The sequence below is a fragment of the Tinamus guttatus genome, unplaced genomic scaffold, assembly GCF_059628265.1.
Source record: "Tinamus guttatus ecotype Peru unplaced genomic scaffold, ASM5962826v1 Tinamus_guttatus_pri_ptg000271l, whole genome shotgun sequence".
Classification (NCBI taxonomy): domain Eukaryota; kingdom Metazoa; phylum Chordata; class Aves; order Tinamiformes; family Tinamidae; genus Tinamus; species Tinamus guttatus.
In genome coordinates, this window is record NW_028288805.1 from 244,066 (window position 1) to 263,982 (window position 19,917).

The 19,917-nt window shown below is 40.7% G+C and overlaps 1 protein-coding gene across 1 annotated transcript in view; it reads right to left on the reverse strand.

The window, feature by feature from the left end:
* GREB1L (GREB1 like retinoic acid receptor coactivator) overlaps positions 1-18,536 on the reverse strand; it is a 71,640-nt gene extending 53,104 nt beyond the window's left edge. The window contains exons 1-3 of the mRNA XM_088527251.1: positions 18,451-18,536; positions 6,284-6,443; positions 5,830-6,027 (exon numbers count right to left, since the gene is read on the reverse strand). Of these exons, the coding sequence (XP_088383377.1) occupies positions 5,830-6,027; positions 6,284-6,440 (355 nt within the window). The 5' untranslated portion in view covers positions 6,441-6,443; positions 18,451-18,536. The remainder of the gene's footprint in view (positions 1-5,829; positions 6,028-6,283; positions 6,444-18,450) is intronic.
* Between the last annotated feature and the right edge of the window lie 1,381 nt (positions 18,537-19,917).

Here is a 19,917-nt window from a genome sequence, read left to right on the forward strand (position 1 = left end):
TAAAAACATGGTCTGGTTGGGTCTGGTGCCTAGATGCAAAATCTGCTGAAGTTTACCCCTCTTTTGACAATGTGGGCAAGCAAGAAAGCAGTAGATAAGGATTATGAAACAGCAAGTGTGATAAGATTTGCAGACAGATTTAAACTTATGTCTCTAACAATTACAGTTCATCCTGTCTCTACCTAGAAATTTTCTCAATAAAGCGCAGAGACTAATAACAGGTTTCTGAATAAGCTGTTAGCTGATAACAATACGAGAACATCAAAGACAGCAGGATTTTGGTTGTCAACATTGGTAAGTTACATTTCAAGTGAGACTTGCTTTCAGAAGAGGCATATGACATTCAGAGTGCTGAATATCACGCAGGAAATTTAAAGCCTTTCTGGATACATGTGAATTTTGATGTCCTACTCGGCTGAAGCAAAGCTCCAGCCTTGCACAGGATCTGGGGGCGAGCAAAGGCTCTGCTATGAGCCAAGCTAAGGAGCCATTCAAAACACCTTCAGACACGTTTTGAACAGCTCCACATCCCCATTTTCCATGAAACCCCAGAAGCAGAGACACACCAGAGCACCTTAGCAAGGTGATGAGCGTTGCTCAGGAACAGCTCAGCAGTCCCCATCGAAGCAAAGCTACACATCCTAGTCCAGCATCACAGGCAACAGCAGCCTCTTCTGAGAGACTCTGATCTGAACACATTTAATTTTTCTCATCATTTAGGATACCTAGGGCTGTACCACAGAAATGCTGAATCCCACCTAATCTGCAAGCGACACTTCAGACACTTTCAGGCGCATTCCCTGTGCCTTCTCCTACTCCGGCCAGAGTCCTTCCACATCTCTCTGCTTCCTTCTTGCCCGGTTTTCTCCTCCATCCCCATCTGCTTCGGTCGGTGAGGTGCTTAGCACCGAGCAAGGGGTGAGCAGGCCGACCAGCCAGCACGTGCCCACGGCACGGGCAGGCTTAGGAAGAGAAGGGCTGTTATCACTCTCCCGCCTTAGGGGACACCAGCTGGGGGGCACTGATGTAGACAAACTAGCTCCTGGACTTCAGGGATCTTGCTCAAGTTCAGTATCTTTTAAGATCTCCACTTTTCTGCCGATTGGGGCCTAGAGCGGCCGCTGGCTTCCTGCCGAACAGGCTGCCGAGCACACAGGCCGTTGCACAAGGCCCCGCATCTTCAGGGGCAGCCAAGCCGGCCCCGAAAGCAGCGGCCTCCAGCTCCCCTTGTGCAGCGAGCAGAGCAAGGCTGGGGCAGCGGCAGCAACAGGGGGCAGCACAGGCAGAAACTGCGGGGGTTTGTTGGCCCCACAGCTGCAGCAGCGGCAGCAGCAGCGCGGGGCGGCTGGCGGCAAGAGGCAGGGAACGCGCGCCGGCTGCTGCGCCTGACAAACCTTGCATTCCCCTCCACGGAAATGCAGATTATATGTTTGAGAGCTGTTCCCTGCTCTGCTCTGGGGCTGCAAGTCACTCTTCTAGTTTTCAGTTCCTGCTGCTTTTTTAAACCACATTGGAAAGCTCCACACAAAGCATTTCCATTGAAGCGAGTCCTCTGAAGGGAGATGCATGGCTTTCTCGGTGCACTCTGATTATAAAGATGTAGTTTGCTAGCTGACAAGCAGCTTGGGAACCCCAACCTTTCTTTTCTCTTTCACATGGATTTTGCGTTGATATTTAATTCTCTGTGAAATATACCCATATCTACAAAGACAAAACATGACCTCTCTTTGAAAGTGCAACTTTACATTTTAAGGTTTTGGTCATGCCAAAATCCATTTACATTTCATAGCTATTCATTTATAATTGAGTTTGCACATAAATTGCTATGTCAAGTAACACTAACACATGCAACTCAAAAAAAAAAAAAAAAAAAGGAATATCACCTTAGTGTTATTCACATATATTCACACATATAAATGTGTGAGGTTTTTTAATGGACACAGAAGCATAAAGAGGAGAAAACCTCTGAGCCACTGATAAAAATTTTCTTTTTATTGTATTGTTCATCAAAATGTAATTTTCGGAAGCAAAATCACACATCTGCGCTGCTGCATTTAAAAAATCATCTCCCCACAGGATCTCAGCTTTTTTTTTTTTTTTTTTTTTTTTTTTTTTAAGAGCAGGCATTTATATTCCCAGTAGAGATTTGCAAATACCAAAAGCAGCCCCAAAACAGAATAATGAATAGCTTTTACAGGCATTATCTGCATTTCTTTGAAAGAAAACTGAATAGTTTTTTTGCTTCTGAGAAGCACATTTGCATTCTCTGGTACGACTTCCTTTAGGTTAATGTAGTCTGATCTTCCTGAAAATATAAGTACATCCACACAGCCACTGACATCGAGAAGTTCTGCTATCTTCTTAACAACGAAGATTTTCCCCACTAGGAAGCAAAAGCAGTTTCATGGGGGCTGCCGACTCCTTGCCGTAGTGCAGTAAATGGGATATTTGCATAAGAAATTAGGTTCCAAGAATTACATACGAATGGCAGGTCACTGTCACTTGCTATTGTAACTTCACAGTAACTGATCAGGTGCTAAGTACCTGCTTACCTAATTGCCTCTGAAACTACCCTGGCCCTTCTTTAGCATCAGGTAAATTGAGGATTTACTAACAAAAGGAGGGTGCTACTATTGTGTTTCACACATCTTGCATAAAATGCTATTCCACTAATTCGAAATAGCCTATTTTAAAGCTACAGTAAGCAAGCTGTTAAGAACAGCTTCTTGTATTATTTTTTGCTGCATATTTCAGATGCTGCTATGAAGATGAAGCATTTTTATGGAAACCTTATTTTCATGGAAGGAATGTTATTCACAAAGCATCATGAGCAGAAAAAAAAAAGTGAATCTGCCAAATCCTTTTGTTATTCTTGATTTTAAAGTCTTTATTTTTATCACTAATAAGGGGATAAGTTACAAATGCCCCTTCCTGTGTCCCAGAGCTATTTAACAGAGAAGTTAAGGGATCTAATATTACAATCAGCTGATAGAGATCATCTGAATAAATTGTCACTTGGGAGGTATTTACTTTTTACTGATGAATAGAGGCAGTAAGATCTACTTTATACACATGGGACTGACAACTCAGCCAACAACTCTGAATATAAGGAACATATCAGTGCAGAAAAATAATATGATCATGGCTTAAACTCCAATTTCAGCAAAACAAATGGCACAAATACTTTATAAAGAAAGAGATTTTGCCCAACCTATATTAAAAACGGGGAGACAGGTTCTGCAGCAAGCAGAATTATAACTGCATGTTCATCTTAAAGCATGCAAACAGCTACTGTGACTTCATTTAATCTAACAGCATTTTAAAACATTTTCTTAATGCTATTTATCTTTGGAATTAAGTAAGAAAGATAAGGAATGTAAATAATGGCAGTGGTTGATTCTTAATGTCTCTGGAAGGGCCAATGCCCAAGAAAGATGATCTATAAATTAATACGTGCTGCAAAGTGAGTGTTTGGGAACCTAGGTGTTTCAAACACTTCAATGAAACTGTTCTGACATATTATTAGAAAGATTTTAGAAGACAGATTTTCCTTTCATTGTCTAGGTATGTAATCCCTTTTCTTTTAAATCAGCTTCTTGAGGAAAACACTGAAAAGAGAGGCAGACTTTGTAAACTCAAAATGGCATATCTGACTGAAGAGTAATGGACAATCCTCATATTCCGAGGATATAAGAAAATTCCTCCCATGGCAGCCTGATCATAAAAAAAGAAAATAAATCAAAACAAAGAACTGCACAGATGAAGTCTTCTTCTTCCAGGATATACTAAAGAGCTACTAATTTAAATGTAATTAACATATTTTGTTAACTATAGTATAGCCAAGCACAATCTTGTTATGTACAATTAGGAAATTTTCAGTTTGGAAATTCACCTGTAATATCTTTGTCTGGGCATGTGAAGGCAGCCAGGGACTGCAAGAACACGTGAACACTGGGTTTACGGGACTAAAAAAAAAAGATTTCCTAATGTCATATCAAAAGGCCTTTCACAACTGAACAATTGGTGCCCTTGGAGCCAAACTTGGAATTGGAGCCAAAGCTTTTTGTCCCTGTTCCCACTACTAAAAGTGATTTCTGAATTCTGTCACTAACAGTTAAAGAATTCTCAGCTTTTAACCCAGACGGACTCAACCATTTTATGCACCCAGTAGATTTCTGGCTACAGGACCCTATTGGCATGAGTAGCTCTTCGGTCTCCTTTGTGTATTTACACAGCGTCATCATATATCACCTCAGTTTCTGTTCAAGTGGGCAAAAAGCCTCTCATGAGATATCTCCTTCCTTTTTTTTACATCTTGTTGGTTCTCCTCTGCATCCCATCCTGTTTATTTTACGTTTCTTTAAAAGCAGTGACCAGAACTGTTCATGCTCTCCACAGGAGATTTTGCAGCACCTTGTACAATGCCATTACTGAACCTTACTCTCTATTGAAAATATCTGCCTAGGAATACATCATTTTAGATTTGCTCCTCCTCTTCTCTTTCTAAATTACAAGCCCCTGAAAGACAACAAAACCTCCCATTCACAAGCACTAACTTAAAACTGAGCAACAGAGTGTCTCAGCAATATCCCCCAGCTTCCCGTAGTAGCCAGTCTATTTCTTTGTATTTCAGGGAACTGGAGGTACATTGTTACAGAGAGTAAACAGCCTTATGTAAACTGCATTCAGAAGGGACAAAGGCAAAAAATGTCAATGTTTGTCACCAATTACCAGAAAAAAAATCTGAAGATGAGCAGAAACTGGGGCTTACATCTATCACTAAACGTTACCACATACTACAGTAGGGTATTCTACAAATCACAACTTTCTACAGCCTCTACTCAAGGAAGCCCCTCATTCTGGAAGATAATGAATGACACATTAATAAGGTTTTAATTAAGGGTCTAAAAAGAGGGATTCTTTGAATTCAAGAGTTGGTGTGGGGAGGGAGGTTGGTTATTTTTAAGAGAAACCCATATAATAATTATTAATAGATCTTCTTTCTTTAAGAAACAGTTATATATTTAGAATACCACAAGTATGTGATAAGATGAACAAATCTACAAAGTTTACTTGATCCAACAAGTATAGTCATAATCATCTGACCTTTTCTTTAGCATAATTAAAAACAAAACCAAAATAGTACCATGACAAATTTTGCTCATTTTGAACAACAAGGACAAGGACAGTTCTGGATAAGTAAGCAATAGCCAGCAGATAAGTAAGCAATAGCCAGCAGATAGGAAAGACAAAATTGACCTGATGCCATTACCTGTTTCAGGGCACCAAAGACTGGTTACTGCAGCAGTTCCCACGCAAGGGACAGCAAGGAACTTCGTCCTCTTTGGGGAAGAGCAACACTTTTCATCCTTCTTATCCCTCTGATAGCTGAAGTAACAGCAAGTCTCCAATTTCTCTCTCTCCAAACTCTTCCCTCTGCCTGTGACAGGCCCCTCTCCCTTGCGAGCAGCAAAATCCCTTTTTGCCCATGTTTCAGAGAGCCTCAACCAATCTGACAAGAACTGAGCAGCAGCCATAATGACACTTACTTAAGTGACTGCTTTACTGTCCAGTGACAACCAAAGTAAACAAGGAGCTTCTAGAAATAACAAAGTGCCACAGCAAGTGACACTGCTTTCATGTAATATATTCTACTTTGTGTCCTGAAACAAGTTCTCTCCTTCAATATTGTCTCAGATCTAAGGCTCTGACTGTAAACGATTTTTCCAGACAGACTTTCTGGCTCAAGAGTTTCTACCTTTCAAAGGAACACATGGTGAATGAGAAGAAATTGTAAAGGCTGCTTCAAGTAAAAGAATAGACACCAACCATCAGTAGTGCAAGACCCTTCTGGGGCAGGTTTTTGTGAATATGGGATTGGTGGACTACTTGAATCTGACATGTCTTCATCCTCCTCTTCATCTTCCATTTCATTAACAGCTTGGTTGGTTGGAAAGTCCAGGCTTCCATTTTGTGAATAGCGATGAACTAACTCTTTATCCAACTCTTCCACCTTTGGTTTCACATCTGAACAAGAACACAGAAAAAAATAAAGGTTTTGTGAGTATTTGCACTTATCTCCTTTTAAGATAACCAGTATGCCACACATTCTCTTCAAGGAGGTCCATAAATCAGATTTTGTGTTACACAATTAACTGCAGTTCTTTGTTTTGCTTTTTGTTCCCTCCTCCCCTCCACCCTTTTTTTTTTTTAATGAAAAGCATCCCACCCTTTTCTCATATAGAAAAACGACAATTGAAATGTGCCATACTTTCGTGGTTACCTTCCGGCAAGAAAGGAGGCTGGTCAGGATCCAGGTACAGCTGTGAGAAGATGGGCCGTGGCACAACACTGCTGCATCTCAAAGAAGCTTCTATGGAGTTATGAAGAGCCTCTTCAAAGCGGGCAGATTTTAGTTGCCCTGCATAAGAATTCCCCATGATCTAAAAAACACAAAGAAGAAAGTCAGTTAATGAGGGGATGCAGCCCACATTACAAATTAAACCTTTTTTTATGTCCATCAGGACAGTCATTAGCAGTGACTTATAGTGAGCAACGGGATATAGTGTGAAAATAACACCTCTGACTAGTACTGCATGGTACTGCATGTTCATATTTCTTGAACATGGCAAACTCTGTAACCTCTTATTTCAATAGCAGCTCTTAGCACATCTCAAACACATACTTTTGTGTTTCTCTACATTTTCTGCCTACAACCTCAGGAACCTATCTAGTATAGAGGGTTGATAAAGCTACTGCTATTATTATTTTAGGATTTTCAGAGTATAATACAGAAGAGCAAAGAAAATTAAAGTTGTGTTGTTTGGCTTATTTGCTAATTGTCTCATTCTGTGCTTACAGTTTTATTTGTGTGCATGCTGCTGTTTGCAGAGAAATCGTTATGTACAGACATCCAACAACTCCTTTTCATCTTGTGACTATTAACTGAAGTTATCTGGAGGGTAACGTTTATGTCCTTCCAGAGATCTTCATCCCTCATCTTCCATGTTGTTCTGTGATTAATTTTTTTTTTTATCCTCCAATACACATAATTCAACTTGTCGAATCATAATCCTTGAATACTTTTATGTCTAATCATATTCTTACAACAAGAAAAAATAAACCATATACAGCAAATACTTTGAAATAATTTTGCACACATAATAATTATGCTTTATACCACTACAGTGATAACACTTATTTAGATATCTACCTTAACAGTTAACATTTCAGCCTCTTTATATCAATCATCGATACATGAACTTAATAAAATATCTAAGCCAAAATGTTAGATCATTACTTGTTTTACCCTCCTAGGTGATCGATTACAGCCCATAGCCTATTATATTTGCGCCCTCACCTACAGACTCTCAAATGTAAATACTTAGCAGCAGGGGTCCATGGAAGGTTTTACAATCAGTTGACAGGAGACTCATTGAAACATAAAACTTTCCACTTTGATTTTAACTGCACAACAGTTCTTATAACTGTAACTGGGTCCTTTTAACTTACAACTGGGTCCTTATAACTGTACAACAGCTATTCCAAAGTAGCAACAACAATCTAACACTTGCCAGTATTCAGGATACCAGAACAAATTATCAGAGAATTTTATTTCAACACAGCTAACTTTTCCCTGGTTAAATCAATACAAAGGAAAGTGCAAATCTCTATTACATTATCTTTGTGCTTTCCTTTACTAGATGTCATCTAGTCCTAGACCAGGAAGAGACCTTGGCCAAGAGAAGATAAGTTGCTATTCAGAAAATCTAACTTCTATTCCTGGCTGATCCCTGGGTTGCTCAAGGTCCTCAGCGCCACCTGTGGAAGGGCAGCAGTGATGCCAACCTGCTTAAAACGGTGTTTGGGATCTCCTGGTATAGACAAATATTTAAGAGCTAAATAGTACTGTAACACTCGGGTATTTGGGGATGAAGCTCATCTAATTACTCACCTCCTACCCGGGAGCCAGACCATTTCCTCTTCAGTTACAGACTTTGTGCAACTTGGCAAATAAATCCACATTTCTGATTTAGCCTGGCTTCTAATAAAGTTTAGGGCAACAGCATTTTCCTACCCAGTATGAAGCAATATGAAGATAAATATCTGTTAAGAAATTTTGTTCATGTGACACTTTATTGAAGACAAACAGACTGTCTTTCTTACTTTGCAATTTTCATTAAATATTTGTAAATGGGAGGTGGCTGTGAACAAACATAAAAGTAACAAAGTGACCCTGGGAGAAAGCTATGCTGAAGCTTGTAACACACTGCAAATCCTGAGATGTCTTCGAATGAAAAACAGCTACATGACAAATTCTACTTTTACTGAAATGCAATTTCAGTAAAATTGCAATGAAATTTCCATAACTTTCAGTGAAAGCACAAGAAATTATTATGTCATGAATTTGCATACTATTAAAATTTCCTTTCTGTGTGACAGAATTTGATGTCAGGCATGCCAAGCTTAAGGTAGGATTTCAGGAATGCATGCAAATGAAAACACTTTAAAGTGACAAAATAAATCAACCTTTAAGGATCAGAAAATCTGCAGTTCCACAGTACATCTATCTGAAACTTGTCCATACTCTTTGTTCTCTACAGCCTACTGGGTGTAGACTACCTATGCCAGTTATTTTAATATTGATGGAAAACTGCTAGTAGTATGCACATGAGACAAAAATCTTGGAGATTGGGAGCTACTTAATTTGCCTTCATGGACTCTGTAGGGCCAGATGTGCCTGTGAATGGTGGTTATGCCTTGGAGTTACAGAAGAAGGTGGGTTAATATTACTGGAGGACATTTCTATCTTGTCAAGAGACGCAAAGCAAGATGGCAAGGAAACTGCAAGGGCCAGGGGAAGGCTTGGCAACTGCCACTGGTGCAAATGCTGGTCACGTTGTAGCATGGAAATGGAGAAGGAAGAAGGTTCATGGATGTGTTTGCCATGACAGCGCGCAGCAGGGAACAGCAGTTTGTGGCTGAGCAGCTCAGGTTCGAGTGACACAAACCCAGCGAGCATCTCAGGTGGTTTGTGCCATGCCAGGAAACTAGGACCCAAGGAGCTCGACTCCAGAAATCCAAACTGAGGGAGCTCATCTCCTAATGGAGCCTGAGGCCCTTAGGAGCCCTGGGCCTCACCTGGAGTTCAAGGGAGCTGCAGTGCGGGGAGCGGAGGGGCAGGAGGCTGCACGGGGGCCTCTGTGGGAAAGGGGGAGCTGCAGGGACCCTCTCGCCCTCACACAGGGCCCTGGGTCCCGTCCCACGGCACTGACCCACGGGGCTGCTCCAGGGCACAAACCCAAGGGGTTCTCACGGGCAAGGGCCAAGGGACTGGGGGCAACCAGTTCCCTCTATTTTTACACACACACTAACTGCAGCTGCTTTAGTACCGAGCTTGCTACGCTCCTGGAGAGGAGCTGTTTGCACGTCTTTAAAGCACCATCCCAACCTGGCCTTTCTTTTCACCTGCACCAGGGACAGTCAGGTAACTTAGAAGCTGCTTTTTCCTTTCCGCCTAGGCAGACTAGGTCTGCGCTCTGCTCTCTTCTTAACGAGCCCTTCAGCTCCGCTGTAAGATTGGACTGCACAAGGCCATGGCTATTCTGTGAGCGCTTTGTGTATATATGTAAGATTTTCTCTTTTATCATCTCTTACGCCTCAAGCAAGGAAAAACTTTTGGTGGGGTAACAGCCACACATCAGCTTTCCCACCTCTCTTTCTCACCCACATGCTCTCCCTGATCAGGTAGACAATGTTTATTTCACATCCTGAAAACTTTCTTAAACTGAGAGATCAGAAGGCACAAATTAAATAATTGCAAAGGTACTTGTGCAGTTAGGTAAATTCTTCTAAATTCATGCTTAAAATACAGATTACCTGGGGTCACAGTCTCTATTGCTCTGAGGGTACCTCTCTCCAAAAATTCAGATCTCGAGTCATCACGATTAATACCGCATGCAGCCTGACTGTGTCTGTCGCTGCTGTGCTTCTTCAGAGCAGATTTCCTAAGCCTGCACTTCACTCTTCTTTGCAGAGATCTGACCCTGGACCAGAGGATTAACTCAGAGATTGGCTGGAGTTAAGAGAAGTGCCTTACAGCAGAGCTGGAAGGCAGTCCTCCCCTCTGGAGCTGGGGCCTTCAAGAGACACAAGAACGAGGCAATTATGAAATTCCACCAACCTGACCACAAACAAGAAGTACCAGTACAACAGTCAAGACTTAAATATGGGCATCTATTATGGAAGTCAAAGTTATGACTGCTAAGAGATTCCAGAAAAGGGGACAAAAATGAAGGTAATATAACGCAAAATTTCAAAGACTGTTTTTTAGCACTGCATCACCTAACTGGGCAGCGAAGGTCACAGAGAAATTTTAGCGGCTGTTTTAGCCCCAGATGCTGGTGCGACAAGGAAGTCTCCCTGACTGAAGCAGATAATCCTGCCCCGCGCTGCCGTCCAGGTCTCCAAAGGTTGCTGCAGAAACACGATCCTGGATGTTGAAGAAGAAACAGGACCAGCCTCTTCACGACCCCAGCAGACTCTGCAACACTGGCAGTACGGCAAGCACTACCGCTGTGGTGAACTCATTCCAGCTAGAAAAATAGGTGACCCTGGTCCTATGCATATCTATAGAAACGTCACTGGGAAGAGCATAGTTAACCGGTAACTCAGCGAAGTAAAACTACGCATTGAGTTGAAGACTTTGCTACCAAAAATATAATCAGACTCCTCCATATGCTAGATACCACACATTTGGCCTCCAGGTAGGTCATGACCCAAGCGACTTTAAAGGAGAGGAACTGAACTGGAGGATGAGGGAGGGGGTGAGTGTTGTTGTTATGGCTTAAAGCAATTTCACAATTACCTGATAGCGAGTGATGAATCTGATGCAAACACCCTCCATTAAGTCGGCTCTATCAAGTCCTTACTTTGTGTTTAACCTAATGATGTAATTGTATTCTTCTAAACACATAATCTGCGTTCTGATCTGGCCTAACCCCACAGAAAAGTTCCCCTTCAAAGGGAAAGCAAGTTCCTTGACAAAGGCACTGCTGGGCCCAAAACAGCTTCTGTATCTCAAAGGGTCATCTTCGTCAAAGAGAGACCAGGCATCTATTTATACTGTAAAATTGCTTGGGAACTACTTGTTTTCAGCTACTGCAAGCATTTTCTGTTATTTATCTCATCCATATAGCTGTTTTGAGAGACTTTTTTTTTCCCTCTCCATTTAGGACATCATTAGGATCCCCCCATATACATGCTTACAGGAGAAATGACAGCAACAATAACAAATATATGCACTAATTAAAAGTATAGACTTTAAAGTGGAAAAATAAACATGTATAAATATCTATTAACTGTAGCATTCCATGGGGGAAGACTTGCAGGGGACTCAATGCAAGAGTGCGAGACCCATTCCCATTAAGAGATTCCCATATCACATATTCTTCATAATGTCCTTTTCTCCCTCCTTCCCCCACAAGCCCTTTCAAGATGCTGACTTGGAAAAAATAACTCTATGTCTTTTATTTAAAAATGAAAATGTCTCTTTAGTTCTTTCTACATTATTGTTTACCAAGAAGTACACATAAAGAGGAGCTTACAATTGGAATCAAATACACTATTGCAAGGTAGTGTGTTGCAAAAGTCATTGAAAATTAAGTTCAAGTCAAGTTTTCCAAAGCTATAGTTCAGCATTCATGTTTATTAACATTCTACATTTTCCTTCATCTTCTAAATATTCTGACAATACTCTCCCAGAATCTGTAAATATAATTTTTTGGAAGCCTGAAGTTTTAAAATGTTATTGCAAAGTCAAGTTTGCGTGTTTAGACTCAAACTATATAAAACTGACAACAATCAGATTTCTTCTTATCCTCAAACTGGAGCAGAAATTCCTTTAGCAAGATTTCTGCATGTCACACTTCGTGATGAGAGCTATACAGAACTTAAGCTGAAGAAACATAAATTCTGTGCAAGAGTCCCGCTCAAAAAACAAATGCAGTGCTCCAGGTATCCTATACCTTTTCGACACAAAGTGAAAGGAACACTGATAGAGTTAGTGCACTTGGGATGCTGAATATTTGAGACATCTCTAGCGAAGACTGAGACGATTTAGGGATTAAGCATATGCCATACTTCTTTCGATGTGATTTCTTCAGTAAACAGGTACAAACAGAAGAAAGGAAACATTTAACTTCATTACTTAATTTATGTGAACTCACCTACAAGGATTACGCAACAGGCAAAAACTTAGAGGACTGAGGTCTATAGATAAATAAGGCTCTGCTAGAAGAATTTAAACACACGGCCTACCTGAAAACGGAAAAAAAAAAAAAAAAACAGGAAAGTACCCTTGAGAAGACTGGAATATTTACAGAGCAAACTATGATACCACGTTGCAGGTGCACCCAAAGATAACTCTTCACCATGTGCTTTAAGTGCATAGCTAGTTTTTGTGTGCAGAGAATGTGTCACGCACAAAAGTGCTCGTGTGCAGGGGGGCACCAGGTGCCGCACACATCCCCTCACCCCTTCCCTACCACGCGTCCCCTCGCGCTCCTCGGCTCGTGTAACACCCCTTCCGACAAAGGCTTTAGCAAAAACCCTAATTATTCCTCTGCCTTCCTACTGTGCAAAAAGGAACCAAATTAAAAGCTACCAATAAATTGCATTTTGTATTTGTAACCAAAAAAGAAAGAAAAAAAATCCCTTTTAGTCTTTTCGTATTACATCCCTCAGTGGTTCAGGGAAAGGTCAGCAATATAGATCTGTGGGCAGTGACAGGAAGTCAAGTGATAAGAAATTTGACCATAAAGGCTATGAAAGAGCAGAGTAAAAATAAATTGCCAGTAATAAAAAAGCAGCAATGCCCAGTAGTATGCAACCATGAATGAGAAGATAATATAGCAGAGCATGATCTTTAAGAGAATAAGCCTAAATCCCCCATGCCATAGAAGGTTTCAAAGGGTTCCTATGTTGATTTAACCCACCTCAACTATAAAAAAAATGTAGAGCCCTTTTAAATGATGGTATGAAATTAGCAGGCAAGGCACTGCAAATATTTTTTACGGTTTTTAAAATGCGTTTGGGGAAGGGTAGGAGCAGGAATGAGTACATTTTTGCTGCTAGGATCCCTGAAAATATACAGAGGGAGAGAAATATTGTTTTTTCAACAGGAGAACATTTTCTCTTTTCTTTTGACAGAAAAGGCATCGGGGGGAGAAGAAAAAATAAAAAAGGAAAAAGAAAAAAAAAGAGAGAAAAAAAAGGAAAAAAAAAAGAAAAAGAAAGAAAAAGAAAAAAGAAAAATGTTACCCCCTACATATGTAGCTTTTCTCTTTGATTTTTTCATAATGCTGGAAGACTTCATTGCTGTTTTCTCACTTACACTTGGATGTCCATACACTGACTCTGGAGGCAGCAGAAATAAACCAGTACAGAACATTTTTCTTCTAACCTCATCCTGCCTCCTTAACACAAGCCTGCTCCTACGTAGATTTACATTCTTTCCCCTGCATCAGTAGGGCTGTGAACGATATTACTGCCAGTGCGGTGCGACTCTGTCGGTAACAGCCCTTAGTCCCAGCTCGAGGATTACAGCATATTTTTGCTGTATAACTGTTGCTTCCACAATGACTTGCAAACATAAATTAAGATTCTCAGGCAGCTGCTTAGTGGGTTAGTTTGGTCAGGAAAGGTACTACACTGCTGAACCCTTTCAGCTACCATCCATGGAAGGTAAAACAAATACAGTATCTAAGTGGTGAACTTAATGACTATTTTAAAAACTGCGACTGCACGTAGCATTTGACGTATGCGGACATACCCCACGTATGAGATGTACCCCAAAAATCATATATGCAGAATCAATACCTGTTCCCAAACATAACACATTTCTACTGAAGCTTTGTTATTTCTTTTGCTGCAGGCAACTCTTTCTCCCCCTTGGTAAAGCTGGCAGAGCTTGGGGCATGAGCAGTTCCCCCCAGGACCTGCAAGGTCTCTACGGGACCACGGGCACAGGGACACGCTGCATCCCCTGGCCCTCATCCTGCCAAAAGCTCCTGCAATGTTTGCTCTGTCCCGTCGCTAAAAAGAATATTAAAATCTGTAACACAGATTTCCAGAGCAACAGTAAAATATAACGGAGTACCAAAGCATGTTTTAAGAAACCGGACAGCCCGGGCTAACGCCCTGGGACAAAAGGAGGCTGGATGGGCTGTTGTCTTCCAGAAGACAACTGCTGGCCTCTGTAAAACTTTGTCTGAAAACAACGTAAGTCTGAAAAGTATTCCTCCTTGTTTTATGAGGCTTTTAAATAATCAGCCCTGAAAATGTATCAACAAATGTGTAAACAAAATCCTCTTCTTTTGGCTAAATTGTTGTGCCAGAAAGTTTATGAAGTTTATCCAAAGTGCAGCCCTTTGCACCTTTTTGAAAATTAAGTGGAAAGCATTCTTTTCAAAAAGGTAAAAATAGCGTTTTTTTTTAATCTCTACTCTGAATACATTTTAAGAAGGATCAGAACAAATCTTTTCATCTCTGAAGCCCCCATGCAGTCCTCAGACCAACAAGCACCTTTAACAAATCATTTTTCTGCAGTCATTTTAGCCACTGATGCAGAGACAAAAAATCAAGTAAGATGCTTTCATGGCTGCTTCTATGAAAAAGGCAATGCACCAAGCAAACAAGGAAACCAGGCCAAAATCGTAACAGCCAGTTAAACTCTCAGCTAACATCTGTTAAGTTTAACGATGTATAGACAATCTTTTGTGACTTGCCTCCATTGCTAAGAAACAGAAATTTCAATTAAAAAAAAAAAAAACATTTTTTTCTGATGAAGTTTTAGTGGAAATGAACTTCAAAGGGCCTTGTAGAGGTCTTCCTTTTCCTTTCCTGCAACATGTGTTTATCATGTGTCAAAGCTGCCTCCTTACTTTCTCCCCTCCCCAGAATACCACAAATTCTTCTGTAAAATAAACAAAGCTCTGCCAAGAATCGCCGAAATTACCAGAGGCTGCCCCTGCTTGAGATCAAAGATGCAAGTCACAAAAAGGGCCTTCTGCAACATGTAGGCTTCCACTGAAGACGAATTTTCGACCAACAAGGAAGTCAATAGCACCAAACACTAACAGCATGTTTGGGGAGCTTTTAAAAAAGTACTAGCTGGGGTGATGCTCAAGTTACCTTTTCTATGTATAGTTTCCTTAGGAATCCTAGTAAGTCTTGGCAGGATTCTTTTTATACTGCCATTTAAAACTTACAAAGAAAAACCTTTACTTAAAAGAGAAATGCAAAATTTCGAAAGTACACATCAACCTTTAATAGAGGAGGAAAGCAATTTCCTATTTCTGATGTTTGTATTTGTTCTGTAACAGAGCTCATCACTATCTATACTAGATTGCATATATGGTGATATACTGTGTCTTGTGACAAAATAATAATCCCTTATTTACTGCAGGCAGTAGTTGTGCTTCTCGACCTGTCCCTTTATATATATATATATATATATATATATATATATATATGTAACCAAAAGGAAATGTCTCAATGGTGTTTACAAATTGGACTTCATTCACTCACAACAAACACATTGGCAGAGGTAACCTTGGTTCCCAAAGCTGCTATTATAACTTAGTGAGTCAATAATACAGAAAATTCACAGGTTCTCTGCACTCTTGAAGGCACACATCTAAAACTTCCAGTGAATATTGGCATTTCTTATGAAGAAAATAGCTTTCATTATATTTTTCAGTGACTGCTGCCAAAGAATATGTATAGTATGTATAAATTTCTCTCTGTGGGCTAAAATTCACTTGAAAAGAACCAACAAATACTTTTTATGTACAATTTTTCTCTAGTACCTGAGGAAAAAGAAACCTTTAAAATGCATATACATCTACTTAGCATATTTTAAATAAGTAAATTATAGAGTTGTGAAGTTAAGTATTCTAGCTTAAATACACATTTCTTTAGGTAGCTTAATCATATACCTTATTTTAAAAATCCCTTAATTCCATATGTATGTAGATGCATGCATAGGATGTGATGCTCAGATTTATAGGGATAAGGTTGTAAATGAGAGACAAAAAAAGCCGTCTCGTAGCTCCTCTGACCAAAGTCAGAATAATCAAAGTGCTAAAAAAAAAATGTTTTAAGTCTTTCTTCATTTCTTACTGCTTTATCGCAAAAGAATTAAGCTGAAGGAGGTAGCAGCCTGGAAAGTCAAAGTTAAGGCCTGACCTTCCACGTCTATCTAACCTATCTGTCAGCTCCCTTGTGTCTCCCTCAAACACACATGCTATCGTTTCCGGATGAGTTTGGAACGGGTTAGCAAGAGAATTTCAAGATGCGTCACTTTTGCAGCGATTTGGATGCTGTGCAAACATTTTCTGGCGATTTGTGGTTTGGTAGTTTTATCCATTTCCAGCTTATTATTAAAGGTGCATTTCTAAAAAGTTTAAAATAAGGCTCTTTTGAGACCAATGTTTTGTTCCAAAAAAAGAAAAAATCTCATCAGCTCTTTTGCTCCTTTATTTTTCCCTTGAAAATTCTGCAGTTTATTTCCTCTACACTCTTTTTATGGTGTCCTTTAAAAGCTCCCAATGAAGCATTAGGTTAATTACTAAAAAAATGCTACTACCCTTGGTTCCCAAGTATCTTTCTCTTCTTGATGTGACAAGGGCTGCTTATGTAAGACCAAAGGGCCAAAGGGGCTGAGAGACCGTGGCTTGCGTCCTGCAGCAACCCCCCCCTTCCAAAGGAAAACAAAAACCACTGAGTATTTTCTGCCACATTCACAGTCCTCCCCCCCTCTCTTGTGAAGTCAGCCTTTATTACATTTCCTTTCTTATTTACGAGGTCTTGGCTCTGACATTGATTCCTTATCTATGACAAATGTTAAGAGTTAATAATCTGTGGCTTTAAGGAAGGATAATGCTAAACAAATTATGGGCATTAGCTACTCGAAAAGCCTTTAAAAATTGATGTGAGCGTTACAATAAGTGCAGCAAAAATTGCTTGAGACTGGCAAAAAAACAGCTTTTTTCACCCATTAATGAGCATTAGCAGATTAAAAGAAGTTATATTTTAGACAAGGATGTATCCTGATAATCTGAAGTGAGTTAGTCAGAAAACACAAGAGTGATTGGGCTAGCAAACTTCCCTGATAAGTCTTAAATGAAGGCTTTTTTTAATGTACTTTTTACATTTTTGAGCATTTTGCTCACACTACAGTTTTTTTTTTCAGGATTAAAAGGTGAAAGCTGGGAAATCTTTTCAGATAAATTTAAATAACCACCAGGGCTACCACAGATGCACCCCTGCTCTAACTGTCCTTTCAGCGCCGCGCTGCCGGCCGGCTCTAGAAGAGCTGCCGACATTTGGCACGGATTAGCCTCTTGCAGAGACAAAAGCGGGCATTCCTGCGCCAAAGCAGCGCCTTTTCGGTTTTGTTTTTTTTGCCATCGCACTCATAAAACCTTTTCACAACACGCGATTTCCAAGAGAATCCTTTAAGGTTTTTAGGATGCTGCTCCTTTTACCAAGTAACAAAATACCCCGCGGGGTGTCTCATTGACCGCGCTCCGCCGTCCTTTGACCTCGGCGATTGTTCGGCCTCACTTCAGGGCCCCGGCGTCGGCCGCCCCCCTCGCGCAGGCCGACACCGCTTCCTCCGGGCACCCGGGGAAGCAAACGCGAGGAGGGTCCCCCCTCTCCCCGCGTTGTGCTACGTCCCAGATGTTGCCAGCCCCAACGCCTCGGCCGTGCGGCTTCGCTAGGCCCTGTGCAGCCGTCGGGGGCTGCGCTGTGGCAATGACCCCCTCGCGCTGCTGGGCCTCCGCGCTGCCCTTGCCCCGGGGATACAACAGGTCATAAAACGGGAATAGCTCTTGGGCCTCCTGGGCACGCTGGCTGCTCAGCTGTGGAAAGAAGCCGTGCGAGCCCCATCTTCTGCCCCCACTCACAGTCAGGAAAAACCCTTGTGGGAACCTCAGTTCAAGGCACAAATCCTTCGAGCATCTGCCTTCCCATTTGTTTTAAACGCTTTGAGAGAACAAACAAACACACAGCGACCCTCCGAGCGCATAAAGCATATTTGACTAGTAGCTTAGGTATTTGCATTGCCTCTAAGTAATGTATCAGAAGAAATTTGTTAAGGCTTCAAAGTGTCACTAACTAAGCAGGCTGACCTTCGTGTGGTATGCAAAGAAACAATGGAAGCACAGATGGGTCCTCGGCAGTGACTTTTTTTAATTATATGATCTAGATGTCAAGATTTGTGGAGAACATGGAAGAGGTAGGTAAGCAAAGCAAAAATAGATGTTATTTACAGTCCACAATGTTCTTAACATGTTGAAAACACAGATGATGAACAGAAACATACTGTTTCAACATATGTTGAACACCAAAACTATTCTCTGTGAGGAAGGGTAAGTACGGTACCTGCTCAGATTCCTTTCAACCTGTCTGAAATGCAGTCATGATTAAGGGATGCAGCCAAGAGGTTGTGAATCCTGCTGCTAAGCTGCTTAAAGCTCCTGAACACCTGAAAAATAAGAAGGGAAAATAAGATGTTAGAATGACTCACAGCAGCACATAGTTCGAACAAAATCTGCCTATCAAAACCTGATACAGGGCAAAAACTGAACCGGTGGAGGGCATCACACTGAATGGCTTCTCAGGTCGCTCCAGTGCCTGCTACATTTAAGGCTCCTAAGGTATTTTCATTTCTCCATGCAAGATGACCACATTAAAAAAATAACAATAAATAAATAAAATAAAATCCTTAGTTCAAGCTGCCTTGCATCTCCTCTGTATTCCACCAGAAGAAAAGTAGGAGCTTCTGCAAGTTTTTGCTAATAAAGTAGCTGAATGATTAGGAATTTACCACATCAAAATGAGAAAGCACCAAAACTAAACGATAATGTAGAAATAATTATTTTAAAATAGGATTAAAAAGCCAAACTAGATGGGGGAGTAGATAACTGCTTTAAACTAGGGATTGGTGTTCAAAATGAAGTCAGAATTTGCCATTTGCTCTCCCATCTGACACCCCATAAAGGTATGAGAGCAAAGATGTTTCTAATAGAAATCACAGCTCATAAAAGAGAATACACTTGAAATGCCCGAAGGAATGAAAACGCTGTAGCAAAAAGCAAGCAGAGCAGCAAAGCAGCAGCTCCTAAAATATTTAGCCTGGACAAAACAGTAATTAAGATCAGGAAAGGCTTTAGCTTATCACTGACTGAACTTTGACAAGACTTTCTTAGGCATACAACCTAGTTCATTTTCCTAAAAGAGATGGCCAAAATTTTGCCAAAAGTTTTCAAAGAATTCTCCATATTGACTGCAAATGGGATTTTAGTCTTAAGACTGCTACCCTAGTTTGGGTCCTCTTGTCAAAAGCAGGACATACCTATTGCAGAAGGACATGAAGTGCATTCATAAGGCAGGTTTTAAAATTAAAAGCAATTCATCTTTAAGCTTCTTCCTCCTCTTATCTTTAAATGCAATCAATGTAAGCAAGTAGTTATAAACCTTACCACTTAAGAAAAGTGAAAGGTTTTGATTTAGCATTTTTGTGTTATGAGAAAAGCCCTTTAAACAACTCTATTCCCAGGGCCCACTGATGCTTCCCTGGGCTATGCATCCCTGCCACGCTGCTAACAGCAAATCTATCCCAGATGGCCGGCAAGGTTAACACACGCTGCTCCCGACCAAACTGTAAGGCTCTGCAAAGACCTTAATGATTTCAGGACGTCAGTAATCCAATTCCTACAGCTCCTGGGTCTGAAATTGCTATTTTTCGGACACGTGCTGAACATTTCACCTGCTAGTAATGACATTTTTGTATTTTCTTCTAATTACACTCAAAGCTAAGACCTTTGGCCCTAGGCCACGGACCTCTAT